The sequence below is a fragment of the Dermacentor variabilis genome, chromosome 7 (assembly GCF_050947875.1).
Source record: "Dermacentor variabilis isolate Ectoservices chromosome 7, ASM5094787v1, whole genome shotgun sequence".
Taxonomy (NCBI): Eukaryota; Metazoa; Arthropoda; class Arachnida; order Ixodida; family Ixodidae; genus Dermacentor; species Dermacentor variabilis.
The window spans coordinates 35,440,501-35,468,046 of NC_134574.1; the positions used below are offsets into that span (position 1 = coordinate 35,440,501).

A 27,546-nucleotide genomic window follows, 5' to 3' on the forward strand; every position below is an offset into this window, starting at 1 on the left:
CTTCAAAAGCACTGTGGCTCGGAGGTCCGGATGCAGGACGTCCAAGGGTGTCTTGACCATCCGACCCAGCAGGAGCTCACAGGGGGCACGGCCAGTGACATCGTGAGGCGTGGTCCGGTACTGAAACGGTATCCGGGCAATCTGCGTCCGGAAATCCCCAGTCTGGCTCTTCTTGAGCTTGTCTTTGATGGTTTGCACCACCCGCTCGGCTGCACCATTTGAAGCAGGGTGGTACGGCGGAACCATCATCCGGCGGATTCCGTTCTTTGTCACCCAGGCCAGGTATTCTAAAAAATTAATTATGGGGTTTTACATGCCAAAGCCACTTTCTGATTATGAGGCACGCCGTAGTGGGGGACTCCGGAAATTTCGACCACCTGGGGTTCTTTAACGTGCACCAAAATCTAAGTACACGGGTGTTTTCGCATTTCGCCCCCATCGAAATGCGGCCACCGTGGCCGGGATTCGATCCCGCGACCTCGTGCTTAGCAGCCCAACACCATAGCCACTAAGCAACCACGGCGGGTCCAGGTATTCTGTGCTGGTGAGAGCAGGAATGTTTTCGGACACGATGACATCCGGCAACCCCTGGGCGGCAAAGACCTGTCGTAGCGCTGCAATGGTCGCGCCTGCTGATGGAGTGGTGACAGGTAGAACCTCCACCCAGTTCGGAAAGGTGTCCACCACCACCTGGAAGTAATGGCCCTGGAAGGGTCCCCCAAAATGCACATGTATGCGGGACCAGGGTCTCTGTCGGAATGGCCAGGGGGGATTCCCACATTACGCGAGGCTCACTGATGCTGCTGGCAGATTTGGCAGCTCTGCACCAAGTGAGCGATGTCCTGGTCCAGGCCAGGCCACCAAACATGGGACAGGGCCACCATCTTGGTCTTTTCTACACCAGGATGACCCGCGTGCAGCAACTGCAGAACCCTGGACCGGAGACTTTGTGGGATCACCACCCTAGAACCCCACAGTAGGCAGCCCTGCTGCAAGCTCAGCTCAGCGGCCTTGTGGCTATACGCTTGCTGCAGCAATTCCTCTCCACGGGACACTGCCTTGACCACCTGAGACAGGACTCGGTCCCGTTTGGTCACTTGAGATACTGCAGATCTGGAGAGCACCTCCGGCTACGAGTGTTCCAGCATGAGCACTTCAGCAGGTTATGGAACAGCATCAGTCACCTCTGGCAGGGGCAGGCGGCTCAGGGCATCAGCAGGTCCTAAGTCGTTTCCTGGACGGTAAACCAGCTGGTAACTGTAAGCTGCCAGCCTCAAGCCCAGAGGACCACTTGAGGTGATGCCTGCACAGGAACTGCCTTGTCAGACCCCAGCAGCCCGAACAGCGGCTTGTGGTCCGTGACCGCCTCGAACTTCCGGCCCCACAGATACTGGTGGAAGCGTCCTACACCGAAAATGAGGGCCAAACCTTCCTTGTCCAGCTGGCTGTAACGTTGCTCTGCAGCATGAAGCCGACGAGAAGCAAACGACACAGGGCGTTCCTAGCCATCTTTGTCCCGGTGTGCCAGGACGGCTCCCACACCGTACGGCGACGCATCTACGGTAAGGACGACAGGCTTAGCAGGATCGAAGTGCACCAGCACTGATGCCTCGGTGCTCCTTGTTCCTCGGTGTCCTTGTTCAACAAGGATAGCTCCTTGTTGTGCTGGAAGGCCCGGCCCTGCTTCTTCTTCCAGACCCATTGCTGACCATCTCGAAGCAGAAGATGGAGCGGCTGTAGATGCTCCGACAGGTTCGGCAGAAAACTCCTGTAGAAGTTGATGAGCCCCAGCTACCTCTGAAGCTCCTTCTTGTTCTGGGGCTTAGGTGCCTTGAGCACAGCATCAACTTTGCGGGGAGTCGGGGCTAGGTCTGCCTGGGAAATGACATGTCCCAAGTACTCGACGCTGGGGGCTAGGAAAACGCACTTTTCCAGCTTGAGCTTGAGGCTGGCGTCCTGCAGTCGTGCCAGGACGTTGTGCAGGTTCTGCAGGTGGTCCCCGTCATCGCTGCCAGTAACCAGGATGTCGTCCAAGTACACCGCCACGTGCCTCATGCCCCTGAAGAGGTTGTCCATCTCCCTCTGTAATATCGCTGGGGCCGAGGCCACGCCGAACGGTAAGCGCGTGTGCTGAAAGAGCCCCAAAGTTGTCGATATTGTGACATACTTCCGGGAGGCATCCTGGAGCACCAGCTGCTGGTAAGCATCTCTGAGGTCGAGCTTGGTGAACTTCTGTCCACCGGACAATGCTGACCAGAGATCTTCAATCCGGGGCAGCGGGTACTTCTCTACGGTAGCGACGCGGTTGATGGTAACCTTGAAATCCCCGCAGATCCTGACACTGCCGTCTCGCTTGAGGGCTGGTACGACGGGAGCGGCCCATTCAGATGTCTTAACAGGTACTAGGATGCCCTCTCGCTGTAACCATTGCAGCTTCTCGGTGACCCCGTCCTTCAGGGCGAACGGCGATGGGCGAGGCTTGAAAAAACGTGGCCGGGCTCCCTCAGGTACATAGATCCCAGCCGTCGTGCCGGCAAATATGCCCACCCCTGGCTGGAACAGGGACTTGAACTCGGTCAGGAGGCGGGGAAGTCTTGCACCACATGCACGCTGGCTTCCTGGTACTCTGGCAGACGAACGCCCAGTGCATGAATCCAGTTTCGGCCCAGCAGCGTCGGCGACGACCCCTTTGTCAAGTAAAGGGGAAGGGTTGCCTCCCTATCACCAAAGCGAACGCTGACCGTCACCTGACCCTGGACCTGGGAGAGTTGCCCGGAGTAGCTGCGCAGCATCACGCCCGAAGCCTCGACGGACACGCCGGGGAAAGTACGCTTCAAGAGTTTCCCGGCCATTACTGACGCGCTGGCCCCTGTGTCCAGCTCCATTGAAATGGGGTGCCCGCAGATTTTGACGGTCAGCATGTACGTCGGCACAGATGACGGTACAAAGCCTGTGTGCCACATGTCGAAAATCGGCGGGTTCTCGGCCACGACGTGGAGCCTGGCCACGGAAGAACTTGAGCCTGCTGCCGCACACCCCCGCCGCATACTCTTGCGACGGCTACTCTGGCCGCGGGCTTGTGTGGTATTTGGGCTTGAATCAGGCTGCTGCTTGCTGTTCGTCCTCCCCCTTCGGCATACACGTGCCAGGTGCCCAGTTTTACCGCACGTAAAGCATTGTGCTTGAGAGAACTGGCACTGTGAGGGGGAATGGGCACCACCACAGCGACCGCAGGTACTGCCCTTTGTCGCCAACTCGTTGACCGCCGCTTCCGTCGACGGTGAGCCAGTCGCACGGGAAGTCTCACCGGCGTCCTTGGCGGCAGCTTCCATTGTCGGCGCTGCCTTCACGGGGTCGTCCAGCGAGGGGTCGGGAAGCTCCAGGGTCGCGTATGCATGGCGGGGTTGTTGATGCCGCAGACGAAACGGTCCCGGAGCAGCGAGTTCAGCTGGTCCCCGAAAACGCAGGCACTCGCTAACCCTCGTAGCGCAGCAATGAACTGCCCGAGGGTCTCTCCGTCCCGGCGGCTCCGGTTGTTGAAACGGAAATGCTCCATTAGTGTGGACGGTGCTGGATTGAAATGCGAGCGCAGTATGGCAAGCAGCTCACCCAGCGCGTGTGGCGTGGCTGGCTTGAGAAGGTCGAGCAAGAGGCTGAAGACACTGGTCCCGCAGCTGGCCAGGAAAATGTCCCGCTGTTTAATCTCGGATGTGTCGTTTGCCCGGAAGAACACGTGGACTTGCTCCTCGTAAATTTGCCTGGCGGACCCATCTCCCTCGAACAGCTCGAGCCTTCCGTACAGCGGCATGGCGGCAGCAATGGGGGGCGGTGTTTCGCCGCTCGCGGTGGCGTGGGACGATCCGGGAGTACTCGTCGCCAGTATCACGATCCGCCCGGGTTCGTGAACAAGGGAGGGCTCGAGGGACCATCCGTTAAGGCACGTTCACATCGGAGGTGGAGCGGACAAGCGGATCCGGCCAAGCGGCCGCGGATTTTCCGCTTTGTCGAAAATACGCGGCCGCTTGGCCGGATCGCTCCCGGACCGAATTTTTCCGTGCGGATAAGTTGGCCGCTTTGGCAGCAGCCAATCAGAACCCGACACTGCGGAAGCGCTGGTGAACGAATGTAAACGAATGTCTTTCTCTGCGCTTTTTGCTTCTGTTATTCAAAAGCGTCAAAACGGCAAGTTGGGCCAGTTGGTTGGGATTCATAGTAAGGTTTGTTACAGCGCAACACAAGACAAGGACAGAAGAAGGTATAAAACGACGACACGGCACCGTGTCATCGCTTTATACCTTCTTTTGTCCTTGTTTTGTGTTGCGCTGTAACAAATCTTAAAAATCAACTAGACAAGTGGCGAGTAAAATGCCAACGATCTCGTCTTCTTCGTCTGAGCTCATCATTTTGCAGAGGTTGATAGCGGACGGGAGCGCGCCGACCCACGACGAAAAAAATATCGAAAGTGCGCGTACAAACCCAAAGTGCCGCGAGATGGCGGCACGTCCCTGAAATTGCTAAAGAAATTGCGAGGTGCCCCGCCTTCCCGGCGGCGCGGATAGCCAGACAACGCGGCTGGTCTGAACAGGCGCGGGCGCTCGCCGCCTCATTGCTTTGAAAATCCGCTTGTCCGCTTAGACGCGCCGCTTTCGGTGTGAATGTGCCTTTAGACGGACGCTCCGCAGCTTGGTGGTGCTGAACGATGACTGACCATCGAGCAGCCGTGATCGTCGGTGTTTATTGCGGTGCGGTGACCAATGTTGCCTGCCGAGCCTAGCGGGAGAACGAGCATTATGCCTGAGGGGGCGTCGCGTGCTTGCTGCAATAACATGATGAATTTGTCGCTTTTGTTGATCTAATGGATGCCGTTTACAGAACCACGATATCTGTTCTTGACGCGGAGCTATGAATTTGTAAACTTCGTGCTTCTATTTTTTCAAACTTTCAAATTTTTGAAAATCTTTTTAACAAAATTCAGGATCTAAATCGAAATTCCGCTTGCAACAGTCACTAGAATTTAACATTCTCTCTCAAATGCAACAAATTTCAATAAAATCGGTGCAGGGGTTATCTCAGTATAAAGCGTTTTTGCGTTTTACATGTATTTGAATAGGCCCCGTCGGAGCTGGGCTCGAGCTAAAGCTTCCTCTTAAGCGAAATCGTTTTGGCATGAGTAGACGCGGACACAGAAACGGCGTGGAGGACGCGCGAAGCGCTACCTACAGCTCATTTATTTCAAAGCAAAACATGTGCTAATATGGAAGACATGGTACGCCCACATTCGGTGCGCACAATTCTCCAGGTAAATAATTTTTGTTGGAAAGCGAAAGGGAATGCATGTTTTACACAGTTGTCACCTAACTGTCCTATCGCCATGGCTTCGATGATTTCCTTAGCGCATTTGTCCTCGATCAGGCCTACTATTGAACGTTCTAGTAACTCGTACTTGAAAAGGCAATCCCTGCAGTGAATGGCAAAATGACCGTCATTATTTCTTTAATGTCTATGATTGGTGCTCTTTGAGATGTTCTCTAAGGTACTGCCCTGCCTGACCAACGTAGCTTTTTTCCACAAGAGAGTGGAGGTCTCATATATCACAGCCTGTTTGCGTTGTATGTATTTCTTCGTATGTTTTGTAGTGCATCTGGAGGGCGTCTCTGTGCAGAGATCTGTCATCTTGCACAAACGTCAAAATTTTATAGGCACCGAAAACTGTATTTTTATTCCCACTCGTTAACCGACCCTTCTGAGATTGTGCGACAGCCTATAAATATAGGGCGAAAGAGCAACTGTAACAATCATGTGACGCCCCCTCGGGCAAAATCTTCGTTGGCCCGCCATGCTCGGTGGCCTGCCAGGCTGGGGAGGCAACATTGGTCACCGCACCCAATAAACACCGGCGAACACCCCTGCTCGGTGGTCAGTCATCGTTCGTCACCACCATGCTGCGGAGCGTCTGCCTAACGGAGGGTGCCTCGAGCCCTCCCTTGTTCACGAACCCGGGCGGATTGTGACAGCAACCTTCTGACTTTCCCTGTTAAATGGTCGTCTATCATTCAGAATACCAGCGCAGCTATTACTGATTAATTTCAGAATCCATTTTGCTTTGGACGCAAGCACATGTTCTGGAAAACCTGCTTTCGTGAGACGCTCTGTCTGCTTTGAAGAGGAAACATCAAGCATATGGCGACACAACTTATTGAGAGCGTTTGTATAGAACAGATTTGCCATGCTGCGTTTTAGCAATGTTGTATGCGCTGTGTTATAAGGTAGAAGCGGTCTAACAGCTCTTGGCTCATAACTGCAGCATACGTTGTCACTAAAAAAATAAAGCTTGAGATCTAAAAACTTGATCGAGTTACTTACAGGCACTTAAGAAAATATTTCTAGAGGCGTTCAAACCTGCTCAATGACCACTAAAATGTTAGACACTTCATGCTCAAAAGGGAGAGAAGTATTGTCTAAAATCACTGGAAAATCGTCGACAAATATAGAAAGTTCTAAAACATTAGAAGCATATATACTTTGCTTTAAAGGTGCCAATATAGCTAGCCTGAAGACAGATCGCTATGTGCCCCTGCTACGCATGAGCCAATGAAGATTCCCCGCTTCTGCAAAAAGACGCTTCGATACCACTCGACGTATGTACAGGTAAAATGTACCAGCAGCATTTAGAAAGACAACCGCTCCAGTGGAATCGGTGCTTTCTTAAACTAGAATGTCTTTATGCGGTCGGGTATAATACAAATCTTTGGCAAGAACTGAAAAGGCTACCTACTGTAAGTTTCCACTTCAAGAAACTGACCCATATAATTTCACGATTTTGCTCTGAAAGGATCATTGCTTTCGGGCAATTTCAACTTTCCTTGAATAAAAACACGTTTTCGCACTGAAAAATGCGCTTAAGGAGTTTTCTTTCCCTGCTTCTATTGTCTTATCTAGCTTGGTTAGGTTGAGTTTAATGCACAGCTTTCTAGCCTCAGACTCAACCTTGCAAGAGAGGCATTCTAATAACAATTAAAAACTAAGCCTGCGGCTTCAACGTATTTCGTCTTTAACAGGTTACAGATCATAATAGCAAATCCGGCCTCTTTAGCTGACTGTAACAGACAAGAACTATCTTTAAGTTAATTTGGGACACTGATCGACACACTTGATGTTGAGGGCTTACACTGAGTTAAACTGTCCACATATCGGGAGATACATTTTTGCGCCTCACTCTCCGACGCCGTACTCGACACACGTCGCAGGAGTGACAGCATCTCCGATGGCGTTGTATTGGGCGGCGTGGTGAACTTCGGGCCAAGCCAAAGGATTCTTTAGACGTCCTTAGAAAAAAGTGGCGTCAACTTTAGCGAAAACTTTGGCACAGAACGTAGACGATTCCGGTGGTGATGACTTCGTAGCTGGAGCAAAATTTCTTGCCACATTGACAATGCATAATCAACTTGCCCAAATCACCACTTTGTCCACGAGGAACTCTTGTGACGTGGGTTCGATTGTGTTCAACATCACAGAAATTTAAGGAATCCTTTTCGTGATTGTAGAACGGCACGTTGCCAGTGGCACATGCCAAGTTGCCCAAGTTGGCGTCAAGGACGTTCATTGTCGAACGGCACGTTTTCCTCTCCGATGAAACACTGCTCCCCGATGAGCTTCTGCCTCGGCGGTGCGAAAGGCAGCGTCCTCCCAGTGTTTTGCGATGCATTGTGGCGCCATCGCGCGGTGGCTACGAGACACAATTTGGTAGGTGCCGCTGTGCGCCGCGATAGCCGCCCCACGCGAGACTCACGGCCAAACAGGCAGCGTGTGAGAAAAGATCGAAACAACGGGCACGCGCAGTCATATTTTGTCATCGCCAGCTAGCGATCGAGCCCGTTGGTGAATACTTTGTACCCGGAGGTTTCTTCAGCTTGACGAACGGCTAGAAGAAGAGCTTCGGCAACGCTTTACAGGCTCCTCCTTGGCCTGAAACCGCTGTACCTGTGGCGTGAAGTGAATAAGTAATAAAACGGTGTGAGTATGCACAAAAACACATGAGTCAAATAGGGCATGAGTTGTATTTCATGGGGTGAATATCACGTTTCACCACTGCATGTCTTGCGTTATGGTGTGCCGTGTAAGTACGTATACGTACGTGTGCCTACGTATACATACACAGGCAGTGGGGAGGCCCACAGAATGGCAAGTTGCATACGTTTTTCACCCACATAAAGTGTGTGTACATCTACAAAAATACAAAAAATGGTGAGAATGACCAAAATCAGTGATACTCCCTGTTTGTGAGGTGCCTGTTTTCCTCTTAGATCGCGCCGCTGTACGAACATAGCGGCTGACCGCGTCCTTTCTTTTTTGAACTGGTGCGTGTACACAAACAGCGTCGGTATTGTCACGTAGTAGTGACGGCAAAGAACACAGTAGCAATACCGAGAATGACGAAACTAACTTTTATTGCCCCAAAACTGTGCCCACAAAAACAGGTTACACTTAAAGCACAACGATAGCGGCGAACACAGTCGGCAATCGCCGAAAATCTGATCCTCCAGTCAAGCGCGTCGACTTTTATACACCAGCCATCGAACGTTAGAGAGTAATCGTTGGTGACCGCGTGCCTTCCAGAAACTTCTACACCGTTCGCGTCGTGCATACATGCTATGAGGTTATACAAGGTTCGGTGACGACAGACAGCGGATGAAACGATCGATAAGATTCGAGAAACTTGCGATACATGCGGGCGCGTCCCGCGCTGAGCGATAACATTTGTTTGACGGTGAGAAGCGGTCACCCGAAAAACATAAACAAGTACACGTGTCAGTATGAAGTCCAGATGTCTGCGCGACAGCGAAGGCGCCCCTGAAATGTGTCAGTTACACAATAAGAGGCGCCACATGACTCCAGAAGATTCCGCACAGGAAAATGAGCCTTAGTGCATTCCGTAGTGCATACCGATTCGCTAAACGAACATAAAAGGCTTCTGCAAGTAAATATGACTTTACTTGCTGTCGACAAGAATGATGAAAGGGCAACTAGCAACGATTGTTAACTAGCACAATCAGCTACTTCCACAGGGCACGATGTTTACCACGTCAGCGCGGCAGTGCAGGTGAGCTTGGCTCCGACAGATAACTGCGCTGACATCACAAGCATTCGCTGAGCGTTTATAAAGCTGCAAGTCTGTTCACGGTGGGAAGATGCGAAATAACGGCCTTCTAACGACGGATTCACAGAGACGATAAAAAAAGCACTTCGCTTTCGCTTTTAGTTCAGAACCTAGATTGGAGCACTGTTTATTGACAAAATAACCCCGATGAAGCTTATAACGCCTTCCTAAAGCTGTTGCGTGCTAGTTATGACGCAACATTTCCAGTTCAGAAGTTCTCACGTGATATAAATAAAGAATGCAGAAAGCCTTGGATAAATTCTGATCTTTACAGGCGCATTCAAATAAAGAATAAGTTGTACCACGATTTCATCCACTTGAGAGAGACAGATGCGTTCACTAAATACAAGACATATAGAAATGTTGTAACTTCAGACATAGGGAAGGCTAAAACGAACTACTATGAAAAGTTATTTGAAAACATTTACAACAATCAAAGGAAATTATGGGATGTCATAAACGAGTTTACGAACAGGAATAAAGGCTGTCATAGGACACAGGACCTAACAATAATGGCCGAACACTCAGCGGCGAAAGGTTGGCCAATGTCATGAACGAACACTTTTTAAACACTTTATATATATATATATATATATATATATATATATATATATATATATATGGAAATACTGAAAGTGCCCCAACTGCTGATAAGTATACTGTGCCTTATTCTATTTTTTTGGTACCCACAGATCCGGTTGAAGTAGGAAACTTAATCAGAAAGCTTAAAGATATTGTTGTAGCAGGGCTCTGATGAGTTGAAATTGATATCGCCATTGATATGTGATGTATTGACCTATATTAACCTCACCCTCACTACCAGTGTATTTCCGGATCAGTTAAAGGTGGCAAAAGTCACTGCAAAACATAAAAGCGGTGATATCAATAGTTTGGCAAACTGTCGACCAATATCTGTGCTTCCACCAATATCAAAATATTTGAAGGAGTAATTTACGATAGACTTACATCCGTTTTTGATAAACATCAAATAATAACAAAGAGTCAATATCGGTTTCAAAAAAATAAGTCAATGGAACAAGCTCTATTGTATATCAAAGATAAGATAATCGACCATATGGAAAAGAAAAAATACACTCTTGGGCTCTTTTTTGATCTTCAAAAAGCATTTGACTCCATACAATTCCAACTATTAATTCATAAATTATCGAGATATGGAGTGCGTAGAGTCGCACTTCAACTCTTCAAAAGTTACCTTGACGATCACTAGCAATTTGTGCAAATTAGTAGCACAATGTCTACAAAGATAAAGTTAAATCAAGGAGCCCCCCAAGGGTCCATATCGGGGCCACTATTGTTCCTTGCTTACATAAATGATATTGTAAAAATTCCTGATTCCCCTGAACTTATTATGTACGCTGACCATACAAACGTTTTCATCAGACAATTTAATATCACTTGAAGTCAGTGTAAATAACTATTTAAGGCATCTTTCAAAATGGCTAAGGCAAAATAAGCTGTGCTTACATGCAAAAAAAAAAAAACCTATATGATATTCCGACCTATGGACAAGCCTATAAGTAAAATAAGTGTCACATTTGAAGGAAATTGTATTACACATGTTAGGGAACAAAAATTTTTCGGTGTATGGTTTCAGGGCGAATTACACTGGAACACACATGTAAATCACCTGATTACCGCCTTAACGTGAATAGTTGGTTGTTTTCACAAAACAGTACACTTCATACCATTAAGGTTAAAACTAAATATGTACTATACCCTCTTTCATTCTAAGGTGACCTATTGGATATTAGTCTGGGGAACAACATCACAAAGAAATTACCATAGACTTATTACTGTGCAGAAGAAAATATTGCGCTGTTTCGAAAAGCACAGGGAAAATTACAAGACCTGCCAACTGCTCCACTGTTCATGAAACATTCCATGCTCAGGTTTGATCAGTTGTACTATCTGAAATTGCTCAATGTAATTCAACAAAATAACTTATATGAACAAAGCCGCATCGAAAAACCATACTACTGTTTACGAGAACAAAGTATACGAGCACCTAAAGTAAGATTTAATTATGGAAAACAAAGTGCTGCTTACCAGACCCATCATGGTGTGAATATCCTTGCAGATAGATTGAACTTTAAAGCTAGTAGCATAGTAGCTAGATCAGCATTGAAAAAACCAGCAAAGAACTTAATAATTACGACATGTATACAGTATCAACATTAACTTGTGGATTTTAATGCCTCGACTAATGGTTAAATCATTCACGAATTAGTATTCTGAGTGTTTCCATGTATAATGTAATTTCATTGCATCCGCATACATTCTACGTTTCCAATTATTTGGAATTTATCTTGTGTAGCTGTGTATTTCGGCGTGTGCGACCTCTTCTGCACGATTACTTAAAGATGTTATGTAAAGTTTTTCCATTGTTTATGTAATTTGTTATGTGTACTCTTGCAAGTTGCTAGTAGCCCATTTTCCTGAAACTGATGTATTGCAATCCTTTTTTCGACTCTGTTGAACTCGAAGCGTGTGAGCTGCCACGAATAGCGGAGGGACAGGGACCTTTGTCCGGCTTGATTGCCTTTAGCCCCTACCCTAGCAGTGATCTTTGTATATTGCTTACTGTAAATAAAATACTTACTTACTTACTCAACCAGGTCGCGCGAGCTCAGAGATCGTTTGTTTCGCTAGCTCAAACATACATTTGCGTCTTTGCCGAGATTATTCGTAGGAGTGAGTAACACGAAAAACAGAGAGCTAAACTGCATATGCCAATACATACCTGTCGCAAAGTGCAGACCTAATCCAGGCTTCACGGCGCTTTCGATCGCGTTTTACCGGTGGAAATCGGAAAATCCGCATTGCCCTGCTGGGATGGTCACGGTAGGCGCAGCCGTAAACGAGACACGACATTGGCATCGCGCCAAATTTCGATGGCAATAATCGATGGCAGCGCCGATGGCAAAAACAGAGGTGGACATGCTACGGGTCGCCTCTGGCCTTCCTTCGGTCACTGATATCTTGTGTACAGAACGCGACCTTGAAACATACAGATCTAAAGGCTTTCACCTTAAAACATAAAAAAAAGCTATGTGGTCTAGCTAGCGCTCATCACCTGCAATACCACGTGCATACTTGTCACTAATTTTTTCAGGGCTTGCATTCATTGTATCTTACTGATGCACAGATCGACATAAGCTAGAAATAATAGCTCCTCTAGAAGCCGCCATTTCAATTTTCAGTAAAACAGGCAACGGATCCAAACAGTCGCGAGAAGTGCGACCGAGCAGCTGTATATTCACACATAATTGTTCAGAGCGGAAAGCAGAATTTATAGTGCTGCGTTTCTGACTGAATAACGACAGTTGGCGAAGTCCGAGGTGATGAAGCCGTCGCAGACTATTAAATATACTGAGGACAACCGCATTTTTATGCAACGTACAAATTGCTGCAACAAAAATGCTGGTGAGCAGGCCGGAAGAATGAAAAAAGAAATGCAGCATTACTGGATGCTTTGCTACGAGCAATAAGAAATACGCCTCAGCTCGCAAACAACGCTGTTCTTTGTCGGAACAAAGTTCTTTCGGCCAATGTTACGCAGCCACTGCTTCCTGCGCAAGCCGTCATGCATTGCTTGTGGCATCATAAATGATACATGACCATCTTCATGCTTCTTGCTGCAGTTATATGCGCAACATCCAGGCATAACGTTAGCGCATAGAGCAGGATACACAGCGTACAACGTTCGCTACGCCGAGATAAAGCGCCAAGCAAGCCGAGCGGAGGAGAAAAATAGCGCGAACGGAAAAGACAAACACGAGCAAAACGGAAAATCCGCGCGTTTCCAAGGGCAACAGCAGGGTGACCAATTGTGCAGAAAACGGGAGTAAAAGTGGTTGTCGCGGTGGGGGGGGGGGGGACGCGCAAGGGGCGAGGAGGAGACGAGGAGGTCTCGCGGCAGCGGCAGAGTTCAAAGAGTGGCAGTACTTTCAAATTATCAAGGGACTTTACTTATACAGGGACACTAGCGCCACCTTTTCGCCACCGCGGAGGGACTTCCGCTCATGCAGCCCTGTTTTTTCTCGGCAGCTACTCGCCTTCTCCACTTTCCTGCTCATGCTTCGCCTGTGCCTTCCTCCACTTTTCTCCTCTTGCTCTCTTCGCTATCACGGTCATTCACTCTCCGCTGCACTCCGCGTTCGCTCCCTTTCATCCTTCCCAGTGCCAATAGATAGTTCGCTTGATTACGCGGACGGCGACGACGCCGACGCCTCTGAACGCGTAAACGGTCGTTTAGGAGCTGCACTCTAAAAGTTACGACAAAATTTATGTTACGATGACTTTCGACGGTAACGTGAATAACAGTCGACCGATTTAGCGACAGACCGTATTTCTCAAGTTACGTTTAATATTGCGATAGCAAATATATGGACCATTCAGGCGCATTTCTACCGTCGGCGTTGCCCTGATGTTCCGAAACATTAGGTCGAAGGGCAATAACATCTTCACCGCGCACCGTATGCCGTATGCGTGCGTGTGAAAGCGTGCGAGGGTGAGCCGACTATGGTGGCTCAATCTCGCACGCGCAAGGGAGGAAGCGCGCCGTCTTCCGTTGCGCGCAAAGGCACCAAGGGCAGGGGAGGGAGGGGGTGCGTTCTATTCCGGCGGTGGCCACGTGGGCCCTATCTTGGACGTAATCTGCGGTGGGGACAAAGATCGCTAAGTGCTCATAGTTTGGAGTTCGCTGTTTTCTCGCCGCTTAGTTCGCGTTCAAGCGACAGGCAAAACGAATGTCAATTCGCTTGCTGCTGCTGTTGCGCATTCTTACTACAGCGTTTTGACAGCGAGTGTGAGCGTTCATCAAGTGAGATATGTGTTCACGTTTTCTTTGCGCGCATGACACCATGCTCGCTAATTTAGTTAGTATACCGATGCTTGCAAATTTATACGGCTGATAAAACTAATATCCTTACTTCGTATTGCTAGCTCTCTACTTATTTGCTGTCTCAATCGAAGCTTCGCCTTTCGGGCGGAACTGCGACTTTTAACACATATATGCATAATTCCGCAGCTTTCATTGCTTCGGCTATATGGCACATAGTCCGATATCCCCCCATTTTACTATGGCACTCTCTTACCAAGATCAGCCACGAGCATGGCGGCATGAAGAGGACTGTATGACGTCGATGCAGTGACGATGAAATGATGATGAAGGAATGAAGTCGATGGTGCAACGACAACCGCGTGACGACTTCGACATGAGGACACTGAGAGGGCAACGACGATGGCGTGACGATGACGGTATGACGACAACTGGATGAAGAAACTCGAATTGCAATAATGGCATGACCACGGCAGCATAACGACGACGGTATGACAACGGAAACATGATAGCGTTGGCCTGACAACGACGCAATGACGACGATGACATGACGAAAATAGTGTGGCAACGGTGGCACGACCATGACGGCATGACGATGACAGTCTGACAACGGATGCAAGGTGCGACTCTGACGATGAGAGCATGGTAAGGGCGGTATAATACCATTGAATGACGACAGTATGATTACGATGAAATGACCAGGATTGACCTCAATGGAACGATGAAAGCAGTATGACGACGACGCCATGATGACTATGGGGTAATGCGACTGATGGGATGATAATGATAAGACGACAGTGTGACTGTGACGGAATGACGGCCATGGTGTGACAAAGATGTCGTGGGGACGGCGGCATGACAAGAGTCGGGTGAGAAAGCTGGAACGACGACAATGCAATGACCACGGTGGCATCACGACTACGAGCCCATACCTAGTGGCCCAAGCGATGACAGTTTGTGCCACTGGGTGTGGGGTAGAAGGAGTGACGACGACGACATGACGAGAATACGATCAAAAAGCAGGAATGACGACGACGAGACGACCACGATGGCATCACGACCAGGAGCACATGCCTGGTGGACCACGCAAGTCGACATCTTGGACCAATGAGTCGGCGTAAGAGCAGATAGATAGATAGATAGATAGATAGATAGATAGATAGATAGATGGATGGATGGATAGATAGATAGATAGATAGATAGATAGATAGATAGATAGATAGATAGATAGATAGATAGATAGATAGATAGATAGATAGATAGGCTCAGAACACCTGGAGTATTCAAATAATGCTATTCACACTAAAAATGGCTTAGTACTTTGCGTTAGTGCGTAGCGATTTATATGAGTACAAGTTGCTCGGACAGGGTAAAACCTGGAGCTGGCTTAGCTAGGTTTACCCGCAGTGGTATTTTAAAGCGAAAGCTTTACTGGCCGTGAACTTGTGATTTCGCCGTGGCGGTGCTCCCAGGAGGCACATAACGTCACAGCGAGTTCCTCGTCGTTGCGTTCGCCTCCGCTCGCTTCGCCAGCTGCGTCGCATGCCTGATAACATGTCGGGGGATTGAGAAGGAGAGGTCGCGTGTGCCGCAACTACAGTTGATGTGGCAGCATGGACGTCGACAATTCTGATAAGCAGGAGGAGGCCTGGAATTGACATCGGAACGAGATGAAGAGGAAACGAATCGTCCACGAAACAGACGAACAGCGCGCAGAACGACTGGGTAAACGCCGCAACATAGCTAGACAACCAGACTAATCTGTATTTGCAATCAAAGTTAACCAAGGCTGACCATGCTATGTTTTAGCTTTCGCGACGTATATCCTGACATAGCCGAGTTAAGCCACTGCCAATTTTTCCCTCATTATTGAGCGAAGGCTGCCACATTTGTAAACTGTCTCCCTGGAAGAGACGGTGCACGATAATCTCTGGGAGACTGCTAACTACAGTGGTGTACTACAAAGAAGTTCTTTAGACGTCACTCAAAGACTAGATATTTTCTTTAATCGGTAAAAATGTGTCTCATAAAGCGGTTCAAGTGCGGAAGACCCGTAACGGAACTAGCCGTTGGTCGCCTCAAGTGGTCGGGCAGCGCGAACAATCTCTCTCGGCACAGCAGTATCAATACGCCGTTGTCGCAGCCTTCCAAAAGACTTTGCCGGTGCGTAAGGCGACGAATTCGGAGATCTGAGGGTTTGTTATCGAGACCGCAGGTCTGTAGGTAACTGGCGTCGATCATCAAAAGCTGAAGAGGTAAACAAGTGGTATTAGGGTAGTCCTGTTTAGACACTGACTGTCTTCGAGGAGTGATTCCCGGTAGCTCCTACGACCATGGGATTGTTGAAGACGACATTTTAGGAGGGTCTCGAGTCCTAGATGGTTTGCCTAGCGAAACGCCATACTCAAAGAGCTTTTGGTGTAGAAGTGGAAGTGAAGCATCGCTTGTGAATACGAGGGAAACTTATGCGTCTACGACACGCTCGGAGCCGAAATACACATTACCTGCTCTTCCTCTCTACCATTGCCATAATGCGCTGACTAAATGCGACACATTTGGATAGTTTTTTATTGTTTACACAGAGATGTAGTAAAAGACTTTCTGTCTGAAAGAGCGCGTAAACCTTAGTTGTTAACGAATGGAGCAGGCAAGTTGCAATAGCTTACCAATATGTATTGCCCTCTGGCTGACACCTATTTTACTGCGCAAATAAATTGTAGACTGGTGAGTGATTTTTACTCAAAAATGAACAAACAAGCTACCTACATGAGCTCAACACACAAGACGGGTTTCATATACTTGAACAAGTCGAGAGCATGTACCGAGAGGTGACTACTGGACAAAATACTTAGGCTTGCATAGAAACCAATACGAGACATAGTAAGTTTTCTCGAGTCAAGCAAGAACGCTTTTACAATGAAGCTGCTAGACTCTCGGTGGTCGGCCTTTTTCGTGTCCGTCCGTTAGCAGGAATTGTCATCTGCAATGGCTCCTACCATCGTAAGAAAGAAAAAAATACATTCGCTCATAACCCCATAAGGCAGAGGCTACAAGCAATCAGCAAAGTGAACAATACATTCGTTCTTTGGAATCACGCATACAACATACACGACAGTATAAGTTTCCCTAAAGAACAAGCTGAAAGCAATAATGCGAACCACGATTGATGATAAGGCGTTCCTGATTACAATGCGGAGCACGTAGCGCTCTGTGCATACGTTTCCGGGCAAAGATTACTGTTGCGTCACCGGGTACATAGATTTAGGTGCACGTTAAAGAACCCTAGGGGGTCCAAGTTTCCTGTCTCCCACTACGGCGTCCCTCATAATCAGATTGTGGTTTTGGAACGTAAAACTCCGTAACTTATTGTTGCGCCAGGTGACGGAAGCTTGCGACGTAGAGCGTAACGTCCCTGTAGCCATTCTTATACAAAATAACCAGCGTGGCAACTGATTTCGAAGTTGATGCAGCACCGCTATTGGTGGCGGCGTGCTGTCAAAATTACCATTACTCCCATTACTATCATTACTGTCAATTACGATTACTACCTATACTCTAAAACTCTAAAGCAATAAAACATTGCATACCCCCCTCCCCCCCCCCCTCCTCAGCCGTGGTAGTGGTGGTTTTCAACAGCTTCGCTCAACATACACTTTCGCAGGGCCGGGATGGCGAGAGAATTTTCTTACCTTGCGGTCGTGCAAGCACACTGCTGCCACCGCGTGGAAAAAAATTGACCTTATCTTGCTGCTTTCGCGTTAATTTTCCTGGTGGTTTTCCGCGCAAGCTGCATTGTTACAAAAAAGTTCGCAGAAAGGTAACTTCATTTGCTAACTCGTTCAGGTATGACAGTATATAGAATGTCTTAGTAGAGACGGGTAACCGATTTGGATGTACAGTTATTAAGCGCAAGTATAGGTTGTCGAAACTGTGTTCTGTTATTCCGAATGGTGGAAGCCTTAAGGCGTTATAGCTATGACATATCATTTGTTTGATGACTACAGAAACCTTTATTTGAAGCAGTGACTGGTCAGTCGAGGTGGGAGGGTCCCTTATTCCAGGAAACCCTCTGGCTTGGATCGCCCTCCGGGCTCGGGCGACGAGCTCGCGCTGTTCGACCAGGTCCGGCTTGGAGATCACAGCCTCCCAGTTCAGCGAGGAGGTTTGGGTCTGCGTCTGCTGCTACTAGTTGTGTCGCTGTGTTGCTTGCTCGGGTGTTCTTGCCTTGCAGTTGGAGGTGCGCCAGGGTGTATGGCACGTTGCAGTGTGGACAGGTGTAGCTGTATAGCGTCGGGTGGAAATGATGCAGTTAGCTTCCGTGGGTAAAGGTATTCCTCTGGAGTCGCCTTCGTTTCTCGTTAGTTTTGGATGTGGTGAAGGGCATACCCTGCGTCCAAGCCGATAGTTCTTAAGTAGTGCTTGATAAGTTAGCGGTATTGTTTCCGTTTGCTCCTCTAATTTGGGTGGGTGGAACATGTCTAGAATATCGTTGGGGGAGGCCCGGTTGACGCTTGCACGGGCCGCGGTGTGTGCCGCTTCATTCCCCTCGAGTACCTTGTGTCCCGGAACCCACATGATGCAGGCGTAGGGGAGAGGAGTGTCGCCACCTTTCAGTATGTTGATCGCTTTGATGGAGATCCTGCCCTTGATGTAGTTGCGTGCGGCTGTTTGAGAGTCGGTGACCACTATGGAATCCTCGCTTGTATGGGTGGCGAGTGCTGTAGCGGCCTCCTCAGCTGTGTCCGCGCGTTTGACGAGAATTGTCGCCAACGCTTCTTTCGGCCTCCTAACTTCACTGAGCCCTATTATATCCCATTTACTGCCCTCTGATTCCTCCAATAGCACTGCTAGACTCGCCTCACTAGATAACGTTCTAGCGTTAAACGTTGCCAGGTTCATATACCAAAGAAAGAAGCCTATACAGTGCTCAAAAGCGGGCACGTCCTGTGCTGCCGGGGCTTAGCGGAGAGAAGAGAACTAGGAGTCGGATTCCTGATTAATAAGAATATAGCTGGTAACATACAGGAATTCTATAGCATTAACGAGAGGGTGGCAGGTCTTGTTGTGAAACTTAATACGAGGTACAAAATGAAGATTGTGCAGGTCTACGCCCCTACATCTAGTCATGATGACCAGGAAGTCGAAAGCTTCTATGTAGACGTCGAATCGGCGATGGGTAGAGTGAAAACTAAATACACTATACTAATGGGCGACTTTAATGCCAAGGTAGGCAAGAAGCAGGCTGGAGACAAGGCAGTGGGGGAATATGGCATAGGCACTAGGAATAGCAGGGGAGAGTTATTAGTAGAGTTTACGGAACAGAATAACATGAGGATAATGAATACGTCCTTCCGCAAGCGGGACAGCCGAAAGTGGACCTGGAGGAGCCCGAACGGCGAGACTAGAAATGAAATAGACTTCATACTCTGCGCTAACTTTGGCATCATACAAGATGTGGACGTGCTCGGCAAGGTGCGCTGCAGTGAACACAGGATGGTAAGAACTCGAATTAGCCTAGACCTGAGGAGGGAACGGAAGAAACTGGTACATAAGAAGCCGATTAATGAGTTAGCGGTAAGAGGGAAAATAGAGGAATTCCAGATCAAGCTACAGAACAGGTATTCGGCTTTAACTCCGGAAGAGGACCTTAGTGTTAAAGCAATGAACGACAATCTTGTGGGCATCATTAAGGAGTGTGCAATGGAAGTCGGTGGTAACTCCGTTAGACAGGATACCAGCAAACTATCGCAGGAGACGAAAGATCTGATCAAGAAACGCCAATGTATGAAAGCATCTAACCCTACAGCTAGAATAGAACTGGCAGAACTTTCGAAGTTAATCAACAAGCGTAAGACAGCTGACATAAGGAAGTATAATATGGATAGAATTGAACATGCTCTCAGGAACGGAGGAAGCCTAAAAACAGTGAAGAAACTAGGAATTGGCAAGAATCAGATGTATGCGTTAAGAGACAAAGCCGGCAATATCATTACTAATATGGATGAGATAGTTCAAGTGGCTGAGGATTTCTATAGAGATTTATACAGTAACAGTGGCACCCTCGACGATAATGGAAGAGAAATTAGTCCAGAGGAATTCGAAATCCCAAAGGTAACGCCGGAAGAAGTAAAGAAAGCCTTGGGAGATATGCAAAGGGGGAAGGCAGCTGGGGAGGATCAGGTAACAACAGATTTGTTGAAGGATGGTGGTCAGATTGTTCTAGAGAAACTGGCCACCCTGTATACGCTATGCCTCGTGACCTCGAGCGTACCGGAATCTTGGAAGAACGCTAACATAATCCTAATCCATAAGAAAGGGGACGCCAAAGACTTGAAAAATTATAGACCGATCAGCTTACTGTCCGTTGTGGGGGTTCCACTCTGCGTGCGGCTAGGGCTGAAGGCGAGCTCCGGATCTAGCCCCACGCAGTCGCTTCGTGGTACTCCCAACCCGTAGCGCGGGAATGGCGGCTACGCCGGGTTCGGACGAATAAGGCAACCAGCGGTGTCAACGGTAACAACGTTTATTACTATTAGCAATAGCAAACACTCGCAGAGGGACGTCCTCTCAGTAATAGTCGTAAATAGGCTTGCCTCGTTGCCTGGGTGGGTCAGACAAACGAGGTCACTCACGGGATGCGGCAGGTGCTGTCGTCCAGGCGGTCCAAGGTGTCGGCGTCCCAAGAGAGCGAGTCTCCCCCGGTGGCGCGCTCTTATGCTTTTTTACCTTTTTGCGAGGGGAAGTCCTCCTCGCCCGCCGGATACGTTTCCCTTTCCCGTGAGCCGCGTAGGGGAAGAGGGGTACGCGCGTCATCACAGCGACGGAGAAAGGGAGGGCGCGTAGTGCCTCTCTCCCATGTCTACGCCGGCGCGACCCGTCGCCACGTGCGAACGGGACGCCGGGGGTACGCGGGAGGGAATGGAGGCGGGTGCTCCCCACATCCTCCTCCCCTTAAGAAGCCCCCATACGTTGATGCTGGCACCTAGGTACGCCCGAAGGGTTCTGGCGCCCGTTTGCTAATGTTCCCGCCAAGGTTGGCGATCAAGGCAGCGTTGCACACGCCGGCTTTGAGCGTCGGGCTTGCGTTGCTGTAGCCCTCAGGTGGCAGGTACTTGATGCCGACTCGAAGGTGTCCAGTCAGCGGCACTGCTCGGGCTTGCGAGGCGGATCGTAGTCCCGGCTCAAAGGCGACTCTCCGTGCCGCGCCCCAGGTGTCGGCTGCACAAGCCGGGCGGTCGCTTGCTGGGCGCCGGGTAGTGATTCGTGCGGCTGCAAGGCCAGCGTAGCGCTGCCGGTGCGTCAGTTGTACCCGCGAGTACTGCAGGCAGTTCGCACGGCCGTGTCTTGTTTCCTGCTTCAGAAAATTGGATTAGTCCACTGCACGGAACGAAATTGTGATAAGCAGCATGACTGTCCGGATCCGGGAACACCGTCAACGCCCGTTACGAAGGGAATGGTCGTCCGCATCATCAATGACTCACAGCACACCGCACTGGCCCTCGCAAGTCTTTAGTCAATGCACACACCGCATGCAAACACGTTGAATCGTTCACGCCACATTCCCGTCGTAGTCTGTGTGGTTGCTTGAAGACTGGAACGACGCCTCGTCGTCAATACTCTGCGCTCTGCTGTCGCTAGACGTTCGCTTCCCGGCAGGAATTAACAAGGTGCCAGCACGGCCCGGACTTACGAATGGTCCTCGCAGTCATCGGGCTACGCAAATATAGCCGTCGGATCACTTCCGCCTGCTACGCAAGTTGTAGCGCGGCTGTGGGCTCGCCGTTCGATTCTGGCTGCTCTCACTCACCGACCGCGGTTGAGGGAGGGTCTGATCTTCATCCCACTGCTCATCACGCGGCACGTAGCGTTTCAGGTCGCATACGTGTACCGGCCCGCCGATCGGCTTCCCTTTCATGCTCTCGAGCCGGTAAACAAGCGAGGAAACCTTCTCTCGCACTTGGTACGGCCCGGTCCACTTCGGCGCCAGCGAGGCAGCGAACTGTTTGCTAGAATCGCTGAGAACGTGCTGGCGTCGAAGCACCAGATCGCCCACTTCGTAGCGGACGTTCCGATGCGAGCGGTCGTACTGCGCCTTCAGTTGCGCCCTAGCAGTGCGAAGGTTACGGCGTGCTTTGTGTATAGCTTCCGTCATGTTGTCACGTAGGTGCGTCGCGTATTCAGCTCGTGCTGCCGGCGCGACCGACATTCCGCTGCGATCCGCGAGAACTCTATCCATCGGATTTGGCAGCTCTCTCCCCAGGTTGAGAGAAGAAGGCGCATACCCAGTCGAGCGGTTCACTGTCGATCGCAATGCAAACCCGATCTCTGGAAGGTAGGTATCCCAGTCCTTATGTCTTTCAGAGAACGCGACAAGCATGTGCTTAATGTTGCGATTGACCCGTTCAGTGGGGTTCGACTGAGCATGGTAAGTTGTCGTTTTCTTGTGCTTAATGCCAAGTGCAGCGCACGAGTCGACGAAAACCTTCGCAGTGAAGTAGGACGCATTGTCCGTTATCAACTGCTCCGGATAGCCAAATCTGGTGAAAACCTCGATCAACTTATCCATGATCACTCGTGCCGTCAGTTTTCGCAAGGGAAAAAGTTCGACCCATTTACTGAAGTGATCTGTGACTACAAGCAAGAATTTGTTCCTGCTCGGTGTGGTGGGATACGGTCCCATGACGTCACACGCCGCGATTTGCCAGGGAGTCTGGCTGTCGATAGGCTGCATGAGGCCGGGCGGTCGTCTACCTCGGGGCTTCACGCTTTGGCACACATGACATGAGCGGGCGTAGCGCATCACGTCCCGTTTCATGCCTGGCCAGGTAGCGAGGCGACACAACTTAATGTAAGTCTTGGGGCCGCTCGCGTGCCCAGCGATACACGAGTCGTGAAAGTAGCGTAGCAGTGCTCCTCGCAACGCGCGCGGTATCACCACCTTAAACGCCTCACTTGTGTCGTCCTCGGTGGGAATATACCTCAGCAGGAGTCCGTCGGAATTCAGCAGATAAGAATCTAGCGCCCTCACAGCATTACCACTTGATCCCGAGCGCTTAGCACGGACAGCAATACCAGCTGCCTCCATGTGTGCGGCGGCCGCGCCACCCTGCCCCGGAGCTCGTCGAGCACTTTTAGACAAAACGCGTCCTTCTGCTGAGCCTCGAACAGCTCCTCTCTGCTAAAGACGACTCCTGCGGAACCGACGACGTCTACGTGGTTCACGCTCTCGCCCAGGATCGACGGTTGTTCCGCGTCCCTTACTTGGGCCTCTCCATCGCCTCGGACTGGCGCTCGCGAAAGTGCGTCAGCTGCGGCATTGCTTTTTCCTTTGCGGTAGCGCACGGTGAAGTCGTAACGCTGCAGCAGCAGTGCCCAACGCGCCAGGCGGCCACTCGGCTCACTCAGGCGCCTCAACCAAGTGAGAGCCATGTGGTCAGTCTCAATCTTGAATGCCACTCCATCGACGTAATAGTCGAACTTTCGCAGAGCGAAAACTATCGCGAGGCACTCCTTCTCTGTCACCGAGTAGTTCCTTTCGGCCGGCGTCAACGAACGACTCGCGAACGCAACCGGTCGGAGAGTGCCTCCGTGCTCCTGAAGCAAAATTGCACCTAAGCCTAGGTCGCTTGCGTCTGTTTGAATCACAAACTCCCTATTCAAATCGGGCAGCTGCAATTCGGCCGTGTCAGCGGGCACCTTCGTGAGGCCCCGCAGTGCCGCCTCCTGCTCTTGTCCCCAAGTCCACCGTTCGTCTTTCCTCAAGAGCTTCGTCAAAGGCGCTTGCACTGCCGCGCAGTCTGGAATGAATTGGCGATAAAAGTTCACCAATCCCAGAAAGCGCCTTAGTTCGCCGATATCTTTCGGCGACGGGTACCTCAATATAGCCTCGAGCTTATCCTTACTCGGCAGGATGCGGCCGTTGTCCAGTGTGAATCCCAACAGCGCTATTCTGCTCGCAGCTATCTGAGCTTTGTTCGGGTTCAGTGTGATACCCGCGGATCTCAGCCTGTCTAGGACGTCTCTCATGTGGCGCAAGTGCTCCTCGAATGTTTTCGAATAAACCACTATGTCGTCCAGATATGCGAGGGCATGTTGCCACTTCGCGTCTCCTAGCACTCGGTCCATCAGCCTTTGATAAGTAGCGGGAGCTCCGACCAAACCAAAAGACATTCTTTTAAATTGAAAGAGCCCCCGGTGACAAGTGAAAGCCGTTTTCTCTTTGTCACGCTCGTCCATTTCGACCTGAAAGTATCCGCGACTAGCATCGAGCGTTGTAAAGTACTTCGCCCCGCCTAGGTTAGACACTAAAGAGGAAATGGAGGGTAGAGGGTACGCATCCTTCTTCGTAACCTCATTCAGCCTGCGGTAGTCTACACAAAGGCGATAGGTATCGTCCTTCTTCGGGACTAGAACTACCGGGAAGCCCCATGGGCTGTTCGACCTTTCCACCACGCCTGTGTCGATGAGTTCGTCTAAGGCGCTATCAAGTGCTTTCCGCTTAGTCAAGCTAATCGGCCGAGGATTACATTTCCATGGCGCAGCGTCACCCGTGTATATCCTGTGCCTGACTAGCGTAGTGCGGCCCGGACGGTCAGTGAAAATCGCGTCGTATTCGTACAACAGCGACGACAGTCGTGCCCGTTCTCTCTCCGGCATAGTGACCTCTGACAAAAGCGGGTGCGTTACTCCTCGCAGAACGGTGGCGCACTGTTGTGCCACCGTGTCTCTCTCCTCGCCTGCGCCGATTACGGTTCGCTCGCTTGGCTGTGGCAGGGTGTGGCCCACTCGCGCTGCGCCCGGAGACTGGCGTGTCTCCGCTGCCACGGGCGCCTTTGCGAAAAGCTTTAAAGCACCCGTTCCGTTCTCTCGGTAACCTCCGTTGCCGATGTCTATTACAATGCCCGACTTTACGAGAAAGTCTCGACCCAAAATAACACGCACTGATAAACCCGGGAGATGTACGAGGCGTTGTCGCCTGACGCGTTTCTCCCAACGGATCACTAACCTAGCTGCACCGCTAGATTGTGCTGTGCCGGAAGCAAGTCGGAAGGTGGTGTCATTATCTCTCAAGCGGATATTGTTCTCGCGGAGATGATGCAACACCTCGTCACCAAATAATGAAGCGCTTGCTCCGGTATCCAATAAGGCAGCGAATTTCTTTCGGGCTATCGTTAGCTCGATGAACGGCGCCTGCGAGTCCGCAACACCTCCTACGCGACAAGCCGAAGGCGCAAGTAACTCGGTACCACCGGCTATGTTCGACATCGCCGCACGGGACCCAAGGTGGATCACCGGCGGCCTCGCCCGTTTCCCGAGCCACGTGCTCGGCCTCGGCCCGGCGTGCGGCCGCAGTCACGGGCGATGTGCCCTGGTCGGCCGCATTGGTAGCAGCGGCCGCTGAAGCCTCGGTGGCCTGGGCGGCCGTCGCTCCACTCCGGCCCGCCGTAGCTTCCTTGACCCGCGGTCGGCGTGTGCCGCTCCTCCAGTCTCGCATCGGCCTCTCGTTCCTGTCGCGGCGCGCTGAGTGCGGCATTAGTCGGTGCTCTTCTCAGCGCGTAGGCGTACGGGTCCAAAGCGCGGTCTGATAACTCCCAACTCCGCTGGACCTGCTGCTCCGCGAACGATGCCGACGCGTCGACTCTAGACGAGTGGGAAGGGATCGCGCCGCCGTTCCACGCGCAGCGAGGCTCGAGTGACAGCGCCGCGGGTGGAGGCGGGCGGTATGCTCGCGCCGCGAGAATGTCTCCCTGGATGCGCTTCGCCTCGGCGGCGAGTTCGTCTAGGTCTCTAAATCTGCGCCCTCTGAAATAGGCCGCGAAAGTGGGGTGCGCCTGCCGTGTGACGCGCTCAACTTTCTCTTCATCGGTGGCGAGAGGGTTCGCGAGACGATAAAGTTCGTCCATCGCTCGAACATATTCTAGCAGGGACTCGTCCGGATGCTGGGTACGAAGCTCCAGCTCTCTCCTCAAACGCCATTCGTAATTGGCCGGCAGAAATTCTTCGCGGAAGTTTGCGCGGAACTCTTCTACTGTGCGGCATCGGTGTCCGGTCAGTCGGAACCATCGAGCCGCCTGGTCGGTCAGTGAAACCGGGATCACGCGCGCGACTAGTTCGGCGTCTGAAAGCCCGGTTGCCTGCTGGTAATACAGTAAACGGTCGAGGTACTCACTCGCACTCGTGCGATCGTGGTACCCACTGTAGGTAGGCATGTCTACCTTAATCCGTGGTCGCTCGCTCTGCGACGAGGCCTGCATTGTGCCTTGCAGGGCGCCGGCTAAGCTCTGCATGATTTGCAACGCATTTTGCAGCATTGCCTCGCTAGACGGCAAACTCTCGCCCAAAGGGCCGGATGGCTCCGCCGTCGGGGTTGAGTTATTTAGTGGCATGTGTGCCTCTGTATCCGCGTCGCGATGCGGCGAGGGGCTCGACGGGGTGCGCCTCGTATTAGGGTTAACCTCTGCCCACGTGGCATTTGCGCCCGCCTGACTGTTCCGCGTGAAACACTCAAAACCAAAGCTGCTGGTTTGTTCAGCAGCTGCCGCCGCGTTAGCAATAGGCTGCTGACTTTGCGTCGCTACATTTGACAACATGAACAAACCTGAGAGGTCAGACAAGCCAGCCGCCATTGTGTGCTGAAACGTGGGTAGTCCTAGCGTCAACACACACCAGAAGACTCGCCGTGTTGCCGAATTCGATCCACGTTGGTAGCGCCAAATGTGGGGGTTCCACTCTGCGTGCGGCTAGGGCTGAAGGCGAGCTCCGGATCTAGCCCCACGCAGTCGCTTCGTGGTACTCCCAACCCGTAGCACGGGAATGGCGGCTACGCCGGGTTCGGACGAATAAGGCAACCAGCGGTGTCAACGGTAACAACGTTTATTACTATTAGCAATAGCAAACACTCGCAGAGGGACGTCCTCTCAGTAATAGTCGTAAATAGGCTTGCCTCGTTGCCTGGGTGGGTCAGACAAACGAGGTCACTCACGGGATGCGGCAGGTGCTGTCGTCCAGGCGGTCCAAGGTGTCGGCGTCCCAAGAGAGCGAGTCTCCCCCGGTGGCGCGCTCTTATGCTTTTTTACCTTTTTGCGAGGGGAAGTCCTCCTCGCCCGCCGGATACGTTTCCCTTTCCCGTGAGCCGCGTAGGGGAAGAGGGGTACGCGCGTCATCACAGCGACGGAGAAAGGGAGGGCGCGTAGTGCCTCTCTCCCATGTCTACGCCGGCGCGACCCGTCGCCACGTGCGAACGGGACGCCGCGGGTACGCGGGAGGAAATGGAGGCGGGTGCTCCCCACATCGTTGCCTACAAGCTATTTACTAAGGTAATCGCAAATAGAATCAGGAACACCTTAGACTTCTGTCAAGCAAAGGACCAGGCAGGATTCCGTAAAGGCTACTCAACAATATATCATATTCACACTATCAATCAGGTGATAGAGAAATGTGCGGAATATAAACAACCCTTATATATAGCTTTCATTGATTACGAGAAAGCGTTTGATTCTGTCGAAACCTCAGCAGTCATAGAGGCATT

The 27,546-nt window shown here is 50.8% G+C and overlaps 1 protein-coding gene across 1 annotated transcript; it reads right to left on the bottom strand.

Annotated features, from left to right (window-relative positions):
* Positions 1-23,042: 23,042 nt before the first annotated feature.
* LOC142588596 (uncharacterized) lies at positions 23,043-23,447 on the bottom strand. The gene has a single exon (XM_075700431.1). The coding sequence runs from the start codon at positions 23,445-23,447 to the stop codon at positions 23,043-23,045; it is 405 nt and encodes a 134-aa protein (XP_075556546.1).
* Positions 23,448-27,546: the final 4,099 nt, after the last annotated feature.

Bases quoted from the DNA above. Each gene is read 5' to 3' on its own strand.
- LOC142588596 (XM_075700431.1), bottom strand. From the start codon at position 23,447: ATGGCTCTCACTTGGTTGAGGCGCCTGAGTGAGCCGAGTGGCCGCCTG.